The 15,218-nt window shown below is 31.8% G+C and overlaps 1 protein-coding gene across 1 annotated transcript; it reads left to right on the forward strand.

Moving 5' to 3' along the window:
- Window positions 1–12,689: 12,689 nt before the first annotated feature.
- Window positions 12,690–13,787, forward strand: LOC137834734 (uncharacterized). The gene is made up of 2 exons (XM_068642897.2): window positions 12,690–13,338; window positions 13,446–13,787. Exons 1-2 carry the CDS (start codon window positions 12,826–12,828, stop codon window positions 13,485–13,487), a joined length of 555 nt encoding a protein of 184 aa, XP_068498998.2. The 5' UTR covers window positions 12,690–12,825; the 3' UTR covers window positions 13,488–13,787.
- The last annotated feature ends 1,431 nt before the right edge of the window (window positions 13,788–15,218 follow it).

The following is a 15,218-nucleotide window of genomic DNA, read 5'->3' on the forward strand; positions in this document are numbered from 1 at the left end:
GATCTTGAACACCTCAAGAACACACAGCCAATCTCAGCAACACATACAAACAGAATTGTTCAGCAGTTTACACAGATTACACTTGTTACAGATGAATATCTGAAATCAATACAAGAGAATCCTATTCAGCACCTTGATCAATCTCTCAACTCTTTTGCAATCTCAGAATACTTTGAAAAACTCTTCTTTTATGAAAACTATGTTTCAAGATTCTTCATATATCAAAACTGTTTTTCAGAATATATCTAAGAATATAGTTTGTTGTCAAATCTTAACAAACTCTTAATTGCATTTAAAATAGATTGGTCAAAGCATTTAATGACTGGAGCGTATTCAGTTAAAGCATTTAAAGCTCAGTCAAAGAAAACAGTTTTTCTGTTATGGTTTTAAAACAAACAATCGATTGTTTCTTCGAATCAATCGGTTGTTTTGTTACTTAACAAAAACACCATTCAAAAATAGTTTTCAAACTTTCTCAAAACACCTAAGTGTAAACAATCGGTTGTTTCGACAAAACAATCGGTTGTTTCGACAAAACAATCGGTTGTTTCAACTTAGTTTGAAAAACATTTTGCTTTGTTAATATTGAGATGCTAATTGCTTTGAGATTTAATCTAAGTGTTGATTACAACATAGAACTACCCCAGAACAAGGCTAAAACAGCACAGCAGCATCAAGCACAGCAGAGGCTTCATCATCCTTCAAAGGGTTTGGATTCTTCAAAACATTGAACACCACTTGGTTCAACAATCTCCCCCTATTTGATGAAGACAAATCCCTGATGCTTGTGTTGTTCTTGATTAAATCTGAAGCAGTTTCTGCAAAAGAACTTTGAGCAATATTTTGAACTTTATGATATTCTGTTAGTATACAGATAAACAATTAAAGCTTAAAACAGTTAATATCAGAGCCAAAATTCATGTTACTCATGTTTTTAACACTATGAAAAACAGAAAATTAACAAACTTCAAACACAGCATATAACACAGCATATATCTCCCCCTATTTGTCTTCACAAATAGACAAAGATAAGAGATAAAATAAGACATTGTTCACATTACATCAGAATAAAACAGCAACAGCAGAAGGAAAGAAATTTTAAAAACCAGAAACGAGAATAGCCAAAAACAATCGATTGTTTCGATTTTCAATCGGTTGTTTTTCTTCAATCTTCTTCATCAGCAAACTGAAGATCAAAGATCTGATTCTGGACAGCTTCAATTTGTTCATCCAGAGTCATAAACCTTGCATCCATGTTGTCAAACCTTGTGTCAATCCTTTGAAAGTTGCTAACACGCAAATCATGAAGGCTCCTTTGATTTTCAGCAAAGCTATCAAGCCTATTCACCATGAGTCTTTCAAAAGGTGACATGGTTTGCATTCTTTCTCTTTGATTTCCATCTTCAGTGCTAGGTCCAGCATCTTGAAAATCTTCAGTTGGATCTTCATGTTGAACATCCATATCAGCAGCTTCATCTGGTTCAAGATTGGCAGCACCACTTGATGAGGCACCATGATCACCATCCTTACTTAACCACTTTCCACCTATTTTTGTGAAGCCCATCTTGCTGAGTGATCCATTGTTCAACTCTTGAGTTGACTTGACCAGCTCAGAAGTTTCATCTTCAAGATTAACTTCAAAATAGAGTAGAAACTTAGATATTAAAACAGCATAGGGATAATGGTAATCACCTAACCTCATGGCTTTTTGCATATGTTCTTTGATTATGTGAATCCAATTGATCTTCACTTTCTTGGTAATGCAGAAGATGTAAACCAGATCTTCTTCAGTCAACACAGAGTGATTGCTCCCCCTAGGAGTTAGGATCCATGTTACAATGAGAGCAAGCAGCCTCTCATCTAGCTTCAAGCCACCAACCGAACAAGTGCTAACTTGAGTTTGATTATTCTTCAAACAACTTTTGTAGAACTGAATCTTGTTGAAATCTTCTACCACACCAAGGTTTCCTTTGTTGATTCTCAGTCCAGAGAACTTGAGTCCAGCTACAGCAGCCCAAACCTCATGGGTTATCTCCATCTCCACGCCTTTTACATGAGAGACCAAGTTGTTTCCTTCAAACTTCAAGTTGGTGTAGAAGACTCTCACCAAATCTGGATATATGTTACCTTTGAGCTCCAGAAACTTTCTAAGTGACTGGTTTTTGAGAAGCTTCCTCACATTGTCAAGCTTTTGATCCTTCAGCCAGTTGAAGCACACAACCTTGGGGTTGTTTATCTTCTTGACACTTGTTTCATATCTATACTTCTCAATGAGCTCGGTGTCACCAGAAAACCAACTTTCAAGCCTTCCTCCAGACCTTACAGCTCTGGTTTTGACTCTTTTAGCAGTGGGAGGAGTTGATTCCATGATAGCAGTGACGAAAACAGAGGAGAGCACAAAACCCAGATTTTTCAAGAGATAGTGCAAGAGATGTTGCAATTGGTTGTTCTTGTTGAAAGAAATCTGCACCTGATTTTATAGCAGTAAGAGAATCAAATTGAATTTAATTTCATTCAATGGGTACCTGATTTTCAGAGAGAGGGCTTGACTCTGTTCTGCACTGAAAATGTCAGAAAAAGCTGAAAATCACATGGTCTTCACATGTGATATTTGACTAGTATTAAGGCTTTTGATTTTCCAAGATTTTGGAATATATTCCTTTATGACTGTTGTAAATCCTTTCTGAACGTGATCAGCTTTCAACACAGATCCTTTGACCAAGATTCTCCCTTTGAAAAATATCTGCAACAGCTAGAAATTCAAAAATCAGTTAAATCAATTTATACACAGTGCTGTCAGACTCAAAACAATCGATTGTTTCGAAGAAACAATCTGTTGTTTTTCTGCAGCAGTTAAAAAACTTGATTTTTCAATTTTTAACCATAAACAGAAACAGATTAAGGCACATGACATTGATTGAAAGACAATTAATCATAAGAAAGAACTTTGAAACAAAAATTGAGAGCAAACAAAAGGAAGGTCTTATCCTTGTGTTGTTTCTTCAATGAGCCAATTGCTTGTTGATCAAGAAAACTTCTTTTCACTGTTTTGACCTTTTGCACAGCATTGATTCAGCTTCAATGACTGCCCTTTTTCTTCAACAGCTTGATCAGAAGGCTCAAATCTTCCTTTTCTCTTCATTTTTCCTGCATAAACAAATTCAAGTTGCAAGATTTGGTCCCCTTACAAATTTGGGTCCACTTGGCTTTTCTTTGTTGTTAGAAACATCACATCCCTTAGGAATCCATTTCATAAAACCTTTAGGAACATAATATTTTCTAATTTTGCAGAATCTAACAAAGTGGCCTTTCTTCATGCAGTAAAAGCATGTAACAACCGGTTGTTTCGTCTTAACAATCGGTTGTTTTTCTGATTTTCTCAAAAAACTTTTTGAAAATCTATCTTGCTTGTTCTGTGGATTGAAGCCTAAACCAGCCTTTCCAAAAACACAGCTTTGAGATGCTAGAACATTCTCAAAGTTTGACTTTCCTTTTGAAAGCTTGTCCACAGTTTCAACAAGATAGTGAACCTTTTTCTCAAGATTTTCACAATTTATGCAATTGAGAGTATCACACTTGCAAGAGGCATTTTTGAAATCTTTTTCCTGTTTTTCAAAATCACTTTTTGCTTTTCTCAGTTCCTCTTCAAGTGATCTAACTTTCTTTTCAAGCCCATTGTTAAGATCTTTCAATCGGTTGTTTGAAAGAACCAATCTATTAGCTTCATCATGTGTTTCTTGAAAAGCTTCAAGCAATTCACTATAGTTTTGTTCATTTAAGGAAGCACATGAACTTACCTCACTTGAACTGCATGAATCATCATCATCATCCTCAGCAACTAAGCAAATGTTGGCTTTTTCATCTTCACTTGATGAAGAACTTGACGATGACACTTCATTTTCATCCCAAGCTATGTAGGCTCTTTTTGTTTTGCCTTTCTTCTCCTTGTAGCTTGTCTTTTTCTCTTTACTCTTGTTGGGACAATCAGCCTTTATGTGACCTTGCTCACCACAACCAAAACAAGTATAGTTATTTGAATTAAATTCATTGGGTTTCTTGTTTCCATACCTATCCTTGTTGTTGTCTTTGTTGCGGTTTCTCTTGAGGAATTTGCTGAATTTTCTTGACAGCAAACTTAGATTTTCCTCATCACTATCATCACTTGAATCTTGCTTTCCCTTATGTTTGGATGCTTTCAAGGCTATGCTCCTTGTGTGCTTATCTTCACTTTCTTGAACATTGAGTCTATTCATCTTTAGCTCATGTTCCCTAAGCTTTCCAAACAAAGAGGCAACACTTAATGATGTTAGATCTTTAGATTCAGAAATAGCAGTTACCTTTGGTTGCCATGCTCTATCAAGACATTTTAAGATCTTGATGTTCAGCTCCTCTTTATCAAACGTCTTGTCAAGGCTCATAAGGTGATTGATGATGTGTGTAAACCTTTTCTGCACTTCAGCTATGGTTTCACCTTTCAGCATTCTAAACATCTCATACTCTTGGATGAGAGCATGCTTTCTAGCCCTTTTCACCTCATTTGTTCCTTCATGAGTGACTTCCAAAGTATCCCACATTTCCTTTGATGACTTGCATTGTGAGACCCTGAAAAACTCATCAGAATTTAAAGCAGAGGTTATAATATTTTTGGCAATGCAATCGAATTTGGTCTTTCTACTTTCTGCTTCAGTCCATTGAGACCATGGCTTCTCAATGACAGAACCATCTTTTTCAAATGTTGGAATAAAAGGATCATTTTCAATTGCATCCCAAATTCCTTTGTCAAGAGATTCCATAAATATTTTCATTCTAACTTTCCAAAACTGGTAATTCAAACCACAAAACAAGGGTGGTCTGTTTATTGAGGCACCTTCCCCAAACGGTAGTCTATCAGCCATTTTGAAAGATTTTAGGATCAACTTGAATGACTTACAAGAACCAAGCTCTTGATGCCAATTGTTAGAAAAGATGGCTTTAAACTAGAGGGGGGTGAATGGTTTAAAGGGGTTTTCGCAAACTTTTCAAAGCTAGAATGAACTTATTTCAGAAACCAATTGATTCAGCAATTCAGTTGGCCAAAACAGCAAGCAAAACTGTAATACCAGAAAAAACAATCGGTTGTTTCTTCGAAACAATCGGTTGTTTATACCAGCAAACAACAAACAAACTGAAATTAATGAGTTAGGGATAGAAAGATTGTACACAGCTGTTTATACTGGTTCACTCCAACCCAGAGCTACATCCAGTCTTCTCAGAAACCCTGAGGAAATCCACTAAGCAACCACACCTTGATCACTTACAACAACAACCAAGAGAATGACCTTGAACACCTCAAGAAACACACTCTCCTTGGCCAACACTAAGATTGCTGATCTTGAACACCTCAAGAACACACAGCCAATCTCAGCAACACATACAAACAGAATTGTTCAGCAGTTTACACAGATTACACTTGTTACAGATGAATATCTGAAATCAATACAAGAGAATCCTATTCAGCACCTTGATCAATCTCTCAACTCTTTTGCAATCTCAGAATACTTTGAAAAACTCTTCTTTTATGAAAACTATGTTTCAAGATTCTTCATATATCAAAACTTTTTTTCAAAATATATCTAAGAATATAGTTTGTTGTCAAATATTAACAAACTCTTAATTGCATTTAAAATAGATTGGTCAAAGCATTTAATGACTGGAGCGTATTCAGTTAAAGCATTTAAAGCTCAGCCAAAGAAAACAGTTTTTCTGTTATGGTTTTAAAACAAACAATCGATTGTTTCTTCGAATCAATCGGTTGTTTTGTTCCTTAACAAAAACACCATTCAAAAATAGTTTTCAAACTTTCTCAAAACACCTAAGTGTAAACAATCGGTTGTTTCGACAAAACAATCGGTTGTTTCAACTTAGTTTGAAAAACATTTTGCTTTGTTAATATTGAGATGCTAATTGCTTTGAGATTTAATCTAAGTGTTGATTACAACATAGAACTACCCCAGAACAAGGCTAAAACAGCACAGCAGCATCAAGCACAGCAGAGGCTTCATCATCCTTCAAAGGGTTTGGATTCTTCAAAACATTGAACACCACTTGGTTCAACAGTTTGCACCCACTTATATACAATGAAATATTAACATAGGTATAATTATTAAAAATTGAAGAACCAAAATTGCATAAAAAAAATCAGGAATAAAAATTACGGATAATAAAAAATTAAGGAATTAAAATTGTTAAAAAAATAGAGGCTAGAATTGAGGATATTTACACAGACCAAAATTACAATTAGGCCAAATTATTTCAATGTTAATTTAAAATGTTACAACATTTAAATTATTTTTTTGCATGATAACATAATTAATTTAAATATATACTATAATGGTTTTTAGTAGTTAGCATGTTAAATTTAATTATTTTAAAATACAAAGTTAATTTATCAATATGAAAGTGACGAAATATAAAAGGAACTATTCTTTAAATTTTGAAAGATAAAATGAATTAAAATATAAAAGATTAAAGCAGACATTTTCCAGAACACAATGGGACTTCATATATTCATATAACTTTTAAAATATGTAAAGAGTTAAGAGTGTTAACGATGGGTGACAATGAGATATTGAAAGCATTTAACAAGTTTTCATGTCTACAAGATCATAATTATGTAAGTAAACTTCATCTTGATTTTAGAACATGAATGAATTATGTTTGAGCTTTCATTAATATATTCAAAAAGCACATGAATATAAGAAATAAATATAGGGAGATAGTGACATTATCTGTGTCATGGTAGCAAGTAAATAGCAATAGCATCTTCCAGGAACGTAACACGAAACTTGAGTCCTCCATTCAACAATCAACCTTTGAGGATCACAAACATAATCCTAAAGTTGCGTATATGGTTAAGATGTTAAACTGTTTATTATTCATTTATGTGATCAAAATGAGAAGCCATCTATCTCACTGATTCAGCTCAATAAATAAGACATCATTAGTCTGATGCCGGTCCCATGTTTAGTTCAGAACAAAGCAATAATGGCCCTTAATGAACAAGAAAACATAGATTAGAAAGCAACAGTAGTTACATGTACCATGTGTCACTAATAAATCAGCAAGGACTAATTAATACATTTTTGTTTGGGGAACAAAGGTTACATAGTATAAAAGATTTTATATTTTTCAAAAGAATTGTCATGATTTTGGGGGAAGAGTTGTCTCTTTTGTCATCATGATTTGGAGATTTCTATGTAAAATCCAAACAAGATTTTAAATTTAGAGTATTAACATTTTAGACTCAGGTTGAGAATCAAACAGTGAGCTTGAGATTTCAACTCCTAAATCACTACAATAAACTTATTAGAGAGTAATAATTTTAAATATAATAAATAATTAATTATTATATTAATTAAATTATATACTATTTTAAAGATTAAAAAATTATTAGTATTTAGAGTGATTTTTATTATTAATAAAAATCTATAAAATGATTTCTAAATTAGTTATAAAAGTTTTAAATACGAATATTTTAATTTTAAATTAGTTTTTAAAAAATTAATAAAAACTAATTTAAAATATAAAGTGATTAGTAACTTAAAATTTTAGTTGCTAATAATTACATACCAATTTAGAAATTATTTTATATATTTTTATTAATAAAAATTATATCAAATTTTTAGTAATTAATTATTTTGATGTATAAAATTAATTTTTATTTAATAAATTTTTTTAATAAAATTAGAAAGAGAAATAGTATTTTATTAAAATGTATATTCATACGATAAGATTGAGAAATTTTGAAAGATTATAAATTAGTATTTTTTTTTATTGTACACTTGTCAAAATAGCATAACATTTTCTTAATTTTAAAAGTTGGGAGGCCTAACTTTTTAAAATAAAATTTGTTTAACACAGCAAATAATAAAAACAACTACTCTACCACTACTCTTTGAAATAAAATATTATTATAATAAAATAATAATTTATTTAAGTCAAATCAAATATCAATGTATCATTTCTGAACTTTTGATAGTAGTCCACATTTCTGAAGACCAGCAAAGGATTGGGGATGGTCATGGATCCAATTCAACCTAGGAACCCTACTAACTTAATCCAAATAAAAATTAGTTAATGAAGCTAATTCTCGTCTATTGAATAAACAACTACTTATTTTTTTCATCTAAGAATAAGCAAGTAGTATATGTTTGGGTAAAATATCATCTATTTATTCAACAAATTCCACCCAAATTACTCTCATTGTTGTCCAATGGTATGGGCTTGGGCAACCCACAAAACAACCTCCCTCCCATAAAATAAAGGGTGTTTCTTTCTGCAGCTTTATATTTTTCTTCCTGCACCCCTACATTATTCCTACACCCTACATTATTGTGAATTGACAAAATTTATTTTTGGGATTTTTTAAAAGTCATGAATATCATGAATTGTCATGGTGGTAGAATAGATGCTGTATATTGTCGTATGTAGCCTCAGATATTTTAAATTATGCTCTGCTACATTAAGTCTGTGGCCTATATTCACTCTTGGAAGCTTTCGTGTTCTCTACACAATCGCTATCTGAAGTACGATGATGAGCAAACGAAACGAAGCAGGACAAATACAATTACATATTCTTCTTATATTCTAATCATCCATAATGTAACTATATAAATGTTTTCACCTACAATAAAGATTGATTACCAAGGAAAGAACGAATACATAGTAAAGTTAAATATTAATAAAAAATGCATTCCAAATATCTATCATTGCATAAGTCAAAAAATACATTCTGAATTTATCAATGTATAACTCAAAAGAATACATTCTCATTCATCAATCCATAAGTCAAAAAATACCTTCTGAATTTACCAATTTATAAGTCAAAAAAATACATTCCGGATTCACCAATCCACAAGTCAAAATATATAAGTTGGATCCACACCATAAATCAAAAAAATGTATTCCGGATCTACCAATCCATAAATCAAAAAAATGTATTCCGAATCTACCAATCCATAAATATCGAGAAACCCAATTTCTAGAATCATCTAAACCCTAAATGACAAGACTAGTTTTGATATTTTTTAAAATGTAGAATGTAGAGGTGCAGTAAGAAACACCCTAAACTAAACCACTCAACAAAATAGTGAGAAGTTAAAGAAAAAACACATATTCTTTGAAGGCCCAATCAAACCTCAATCAGTATCTTTTTAAGTTTTCTTTTTCTTGTACTCTCATAATTACTAACTGCACTCCCATGACCTTTTAAAACAGTCGTCCCACCTTTGCTATTTTATTTGAAAGTGAGTTCCTCCTTCGTTGAGAACCTTGTTATTTTGTGGCTGGTTTTCTTCATCATCGTCTAAACTACAACATTGAGATTAGCTTTGATGATGGTGGTGGTTGGAAGTTTGGTAGGTTCCGATAAGAAAAATATATACGAATGGTACGAAAAATGATATTTTTTTGTTTTTGTTTTAACGTCTGTTGTAGTTTTTTTTACATCATCGATTCGGAGGTTCTTAGACCACACATTTCGAAAGATATTTATTTGAAATTCTTCAGAAGATAAAACTAACGTTTCGAATACTTTTAATCTAGAAGAAATACTTTTCAAAAAAATACTTTTTCTAGAAGCCTTTAATTGATGATCAAAAACAGTTGCAAGAATGATTAAATTAAATAAAAACTCGATTTTGTTTTACTGATTTCTATCTACTGGAGCCTACCCAAATCCAAAACACCACATCATCATAGTTCGTCAGAATCTTGTAATTTGAACCACATATGGAAAAAATCAGCCACAAAGTAAGAAGATTCTCACGATGGACGAATCAGTTTCAAATAAAATAGCAAGGATAGGAGTGGATCTTAAAAGATATGGAATGCAGGTAGCAATTGTATGGCTGAAGAAAGCAAAAGTCTCTTTTAAATTGATGCTTATTTTTTCAACCAGTGTTCTAAATAATGAACATGTAATCAGAATATTTCCTTCAGTTTAATGAGGTTTCGCTGAAAAAGAAGTGCCTTTTCTCACTCTTATCTTGTCTCCCGTACAAAAATTAAAAATAGAATATAAAAATATTTATGAAAAATAAAATACTTGTTAACAAATTGTTAAATAGTAAATAAATGAAAATTATTAATTAATAAGATAGGAATAGGAAGTGGTGGCGGCGGTTGGAGTGGAGAAGCGCGTGAGCGTGAGAGATAGCGGGAGAAGCAAGGGAAATCAAAATCAAGCGAATCCCACATCACGGAGTGTCCACGTAAGCAAACGGAATCTCAGAGTGCATTCGTGCCACCTGGCAACGCATCACACCCACTCCTTCTCAAAAATATCCCTAAGCAACCATTCATTTATTTTTTTAATTTTTTATTAATTGAAAAGAAAGGAATGATTAACTATTATTAATTAATATTAAGTATTAAAGTGTGAATTTACAACAGAGGCCACAGAAAAAAAGGGTTGGTGTTCCCTGAGGAGGATACACCTGGCGTTGCTTGACACCACAAAACCACACACTCCGCATTCCTTCTGCTATGCTTTCATTCCACACTGCCCTATGTCTTCCTTTCACCATTATTATCACTCCCCCTCTTTTACTCCATTTTTTCTAAATAAACCTTTTCTTTAAAACCAAATATTTTAATTATATTATTAAACTCACTACATTTAATATATAATTCATTTTTATGTTTGGTATATGGTTATCATGCTTTTTACTAAACAAAATCTTCACCACTTCAAAAAAAATTGCATTTATAAATTATCTTTTTATCCCAATTCTTGATTAATATAGACTACTTTGTATTTAGAATATTTTTTACTTGGTTAAGTTCCGCAAAACTTTTTTTTCTTTTTAAATACTTCTACGTATTTAATAGTTAAATTAAAACAATCTTATTTTAATTCATTTATTATCAGATTATGCTCTGCGTGTATTATTTGATCATGTTCTAACAATATTATTTTCTTATACAAAGAATACATTCTTAATTTTCTGGAAAACTAGAAAGAAAAAAAACTTGTGTTTGTTTGTGTTATTTGACCAATCAAAGTCATGTAACTAGAAATTGTGGCCGAGAATCGTATAAGACAATACCTCTTCTTATGTCTAGTCAGCTTATTTTCAGTGTTCATTATGTTATTTTTTGGTTTATATCTACTAATTATGATGCTGTCAAAAAATGGAGAATGGTTGTTTAAATATGAATATGTTGGTTAATGAGATCTTGATTAAAACTTTTATTGTAAATAGTTTTTTGAAAAAATAGATCTGTTTATATGTATTTTTTCATATCAAATATATTAAATACGTGAATTTAAAAAAAAAATCATTTATATGAAAATTTTAATAAAAGACTTATAAGTGAGTATACTCATCTTTCTATACTCAAGTTGAATATTTATTCTAAAAAATTATATGATATTATCAAATATGGTTTAGGATAGAAAAAATAACACTAATTAAATAGGTGGAAGTTATCATAAGTTGGTTATTTAAAGAAAATACTACACTAGTCATGTTTAAGGGCTAAACAAACTAACATATTGTCTTTCTATCGGACATTGTATTATTATAATAATCATTTTAATAAGGACTGTTACCAGGACAGAAACTCCCTCACTACTCTGCACAAAAATAATACAAATCTGTAATACAGAAGTGAAACTGATTTATTTTTTTTATATTATTAGTACAAATTATTTATTATCAAAATCAATAACTTATATAATCGAAATTTTAAACCTAGATGATGTGATATTTTCCACATTTTAACTTCTCTCACTTACAATTTTTCAGAGTTTCATAAAAATATATTAAAAATATAGATAAAGAATTATTTAAAAAGTAAAAGTGATATTTCACCATTTACGTTGTGTGTGCATAAGAAATAAAAAAGAAACAAAAAGTGAGGAAATGAAGACAAGGTAATATAGAAAAAAGAAAAAGAGAAAACTAAACAATGTTGTGTAAATAAAGTGAAAGTTAATGGAAATATTTAAATTAAACCATTTTGATTTAAAAAATTATAAATATAAAATAAGATAATAGTATAATTTACCTTTAAAGATTTAAATTAAATTGTTTCAATAGAACTATTTAGTAAATGTTTTTTTCTCAACTTAATATAATTTATCCACATTTGGTTCCTTATCTTAATAGTCAAGCTTTTATTCAAATATTTTAGCAACGTAATCCAAATTCTCATCTACAATTTAAATATGTGAAGTGTCGTTAGTTCAAATATTCGAAATTATTTTCATCAATTATCCAAATACGTAAAATGAACAAAGACGCTTATTGAAATATGTCTACCTTTTATTCAAAAAATTTTTCATTATTTGATTAATAATGCAAGTTATTTGAATTATTTCACTTTTATTAAAATATCTTATAATTGAAATAAATCAGGTAAAGTGTGCAATTCAAATATCTTATTAATTATTATATTATTTTGTGTTAACTAACAAAAAACTACGAGTACTTTAATTAATAACATTTGATTTGATTGGGATAGTATTGAAAAGAGAAAGAAAGAAAAAATTATAACAAAAATAATTTTGAGTGTTTGCATTATGAAAGGAATTTTTGGATTTGAAATAAAAAAAATATGGAGAGTGCAGAAGCAACAGAGGGGCAGTTTGGGCCTAGGACACGGAGGTTGGAATTTCCTTTATAAATTTCGCCGACAATCAGAGCCTCTTTCTTCCCTTTTCTTTTACCTTCCCAACGGAGAAAGAAAATAAAAAGAAAAAGAAAATCGCACAAAATAATCAGAGAGAGAAAGAAAAGAATAAAAAAAACAGTTTCCAAACAATCTTCGTGAGAGTGGAAGATGAAGAAGTGCGAACTGTGCAAGCTTCCGGCGAGGATTTTCTGCGAGTCGGACCAGGCCAGCTTATGCTGGGACTGCGACGCAAAGGTTCACGGCGCCAACTTCTTGGTCGCCAGACACTCGCGAACGCTCCTCTGCCGCACGTGCCACTCTTCCACGCCGTGGAAGGCCTCCGGCGCCAGACTCGCCAACGCCGCCTCCATCTGCAACCGATGCGCCGCCTCCACCGCGGAAGAACAGGACGAGACCGAATCCGGCAATGACGAGGAACCAGACACCGAGGACGACGATGTATCCGGCGAGGAGGACGGCGAGAATCAGGTCGTGCCGTGGTCCTCCACATCGCCGCCCCCGGCGAGCTCCTCCGGCAGCGAGTGGTCGTGTTTCAGCGGGTGCAAAAACGACGACGACGACGAAGGTGCTTCTCGTTCCGCATGTGAACCGGAAACGGCAACATCCTCGTTGAAGCGACCACGCGAGAACGACGACGCCGTTTCCGGTCGTGATCCCCGGGTTTGTTTTACTTAATTTTTTTTCTTCTAACAAGAAATAGTCATTTATTGGTATATATTAATTTTTATTTAATTATTTATTTTGGTTTATTTATTGTATGAAAGCAGGGGATTGGAAGGGTTAGGCGTCTGAACGGAGGTGGCGTGTGACGGAGGATCATCGTTGAAGAAGATTTCGACCACTCGCCACGACGACGTTTCATGTTGGGGAAAGTAAGAGTTTCTCAACCGTAGGATGGACCAAGATATTTTAGCTCTTTCATCATTAACTTCTAATCTAACCGCTTACAATAGAGTACTGGTTTTTACTGTAGGTTGATTATTGTGTTGTTGTGTTGTGTGTTAACGAAGATTTGCTTTATTGGTTTCTAATCTAAGATAAACGTTAGCATATGATCTTGATGTAACCTTTTTATTTGTATAAATAAAATGTCCAATTATTTTTTTGAATTTTGTATTGGGTGGTTTGATCTTGTAATGGAAGTGAAAGTGGTAACATTGTAGTTTGTATTAAGAAAATGGGAGTGGTTAGCATTTAGCGGTGGTTAGAGACGTTGGTGAAGATGTGGCTGTGTGAAAGTGAAGATTTTTTCTCTTTCCCTAAAAGGGTGTGAGGTGAGTTGGTGTGCTAGGTTTGATGGAGGGGATGTGCGTGTCATGTTGTAGGACCTCAGAACACAACCACAACCAAGTGAAGTGTGTGAACAAAACGAAGAATAATGAAAGGTGCAGTGCATCAAATAAGCACATCACTAGCTACTACACATTTATGTTTACGTGTACGAATAGGTAGGGCTGAAATTAGAGATAAGTGTAAAGTGAAGAAAGGGCAATTTGTGATTGAATGATACAAACTAAAAATAGAAGGAGTTGAATGCGATATAGCGCACCACTTTATACTCGCGTGCCTGCATGTGAACATAAAGTCATAAATGGTTTCATTGCAGATCACATTGTTATAATTTGAAAGCCATGAGTGGTATTTTTATGCATCTTAAGTTTGAACTACTTCTACAATAAATAAAAGGGTGGCTATGTGGAGTGTGGGTCTCATCCTTTTCCATGCTACATCTCTTTTCACTGTTTTGCTTTCTTACCACCTTCTGTGTCTTCTCAAACCTTTCTACAATTTCACTTATCAATAATTCTTTTCATTCTTAAAACATCTTCAATGCAGATTATATGCCCATAAGTTTAAGGTCAGATCATATAACACTTTATTCTTAAATTATGTTCACATATCAGTAAATTTAAGATCATTGGAATTTTTTTTATTAAAAGTAATCCATGCGTGAGAGAAATACTCTAAAAACGTTGAATAAGAAAAAATTTCATCATAATAAATAAAAAAAATTAAAATTAAATATTTTTAAATTAAAGTATAAACAATATAACTCTAAACCCTAAATCTTAAATTTTATTACATGAAGAAGAAATAAACCTAGTTTGAGATGAGATAATGAATGAAGGGTTATTCTATAATTATAAACTTTTATAAAAAAAATAGTTTACAATTTATAATTTTTTCATTTTAGATCAACATATTCCAATTATTTTTTTTATATATAATTCAAATGTAGAGTTAATACACTCTCTATGATCATATTCTTATATAATTTTTACACTTAAACTTTTTTAATAATTCATACTATATCCATCTATCATCTTTAAAATATTAATTTATTCAAAAATATTAAGTTTTCTATATTAATATATTTCTGAAACTATCATATAATAATACTTTTTTCTCTCGTTTTCATTAAAAATGATAAATTGTGCGTGTGAACACCATTAAGGAGTTATAAATTAAGATTTTTTACGAAATGAATAATTAATAAAAAAAAATGAATTAGATCTTATTAAAAAATTAAGTTAATTTTC

The sequence above is a fragment of the Phaseolus vulgaris genome, chromosome 11 (genome assembly GCF_051622355.1).
Source record: "Phaseolus vulgaris cultivar YP4 chromosome 11, ASM5162235v1, whole genome shotgun sequence".
NCBI classification, from domain to species: Eukaryota; Viridiplantae; Streptophyta; class Magnoliopsida; order Fabales; family Fabaceae; genus Phaseolus; species Phaseolus vulgaris.

What these genes read in the sequence shown, in the direction of transcription:
- LOC137834734 (XM_068642897.2), top strand. Translation starts at nt 12,826, where the DNA reads ATGAAGAAGTGCGAACTGTGCAAGCTTCCGGCGAGGATTTTCTGCGAG. An exon ending in TTTCCGGTCGTGATCCCCGG is followed by an intron (nt 13,339 to 13,445) that starts GTTTGTTTTACT and finishes GTATGAAAGCAG; the next exon opens with GGGATTGGAAGGGTTAGGCG.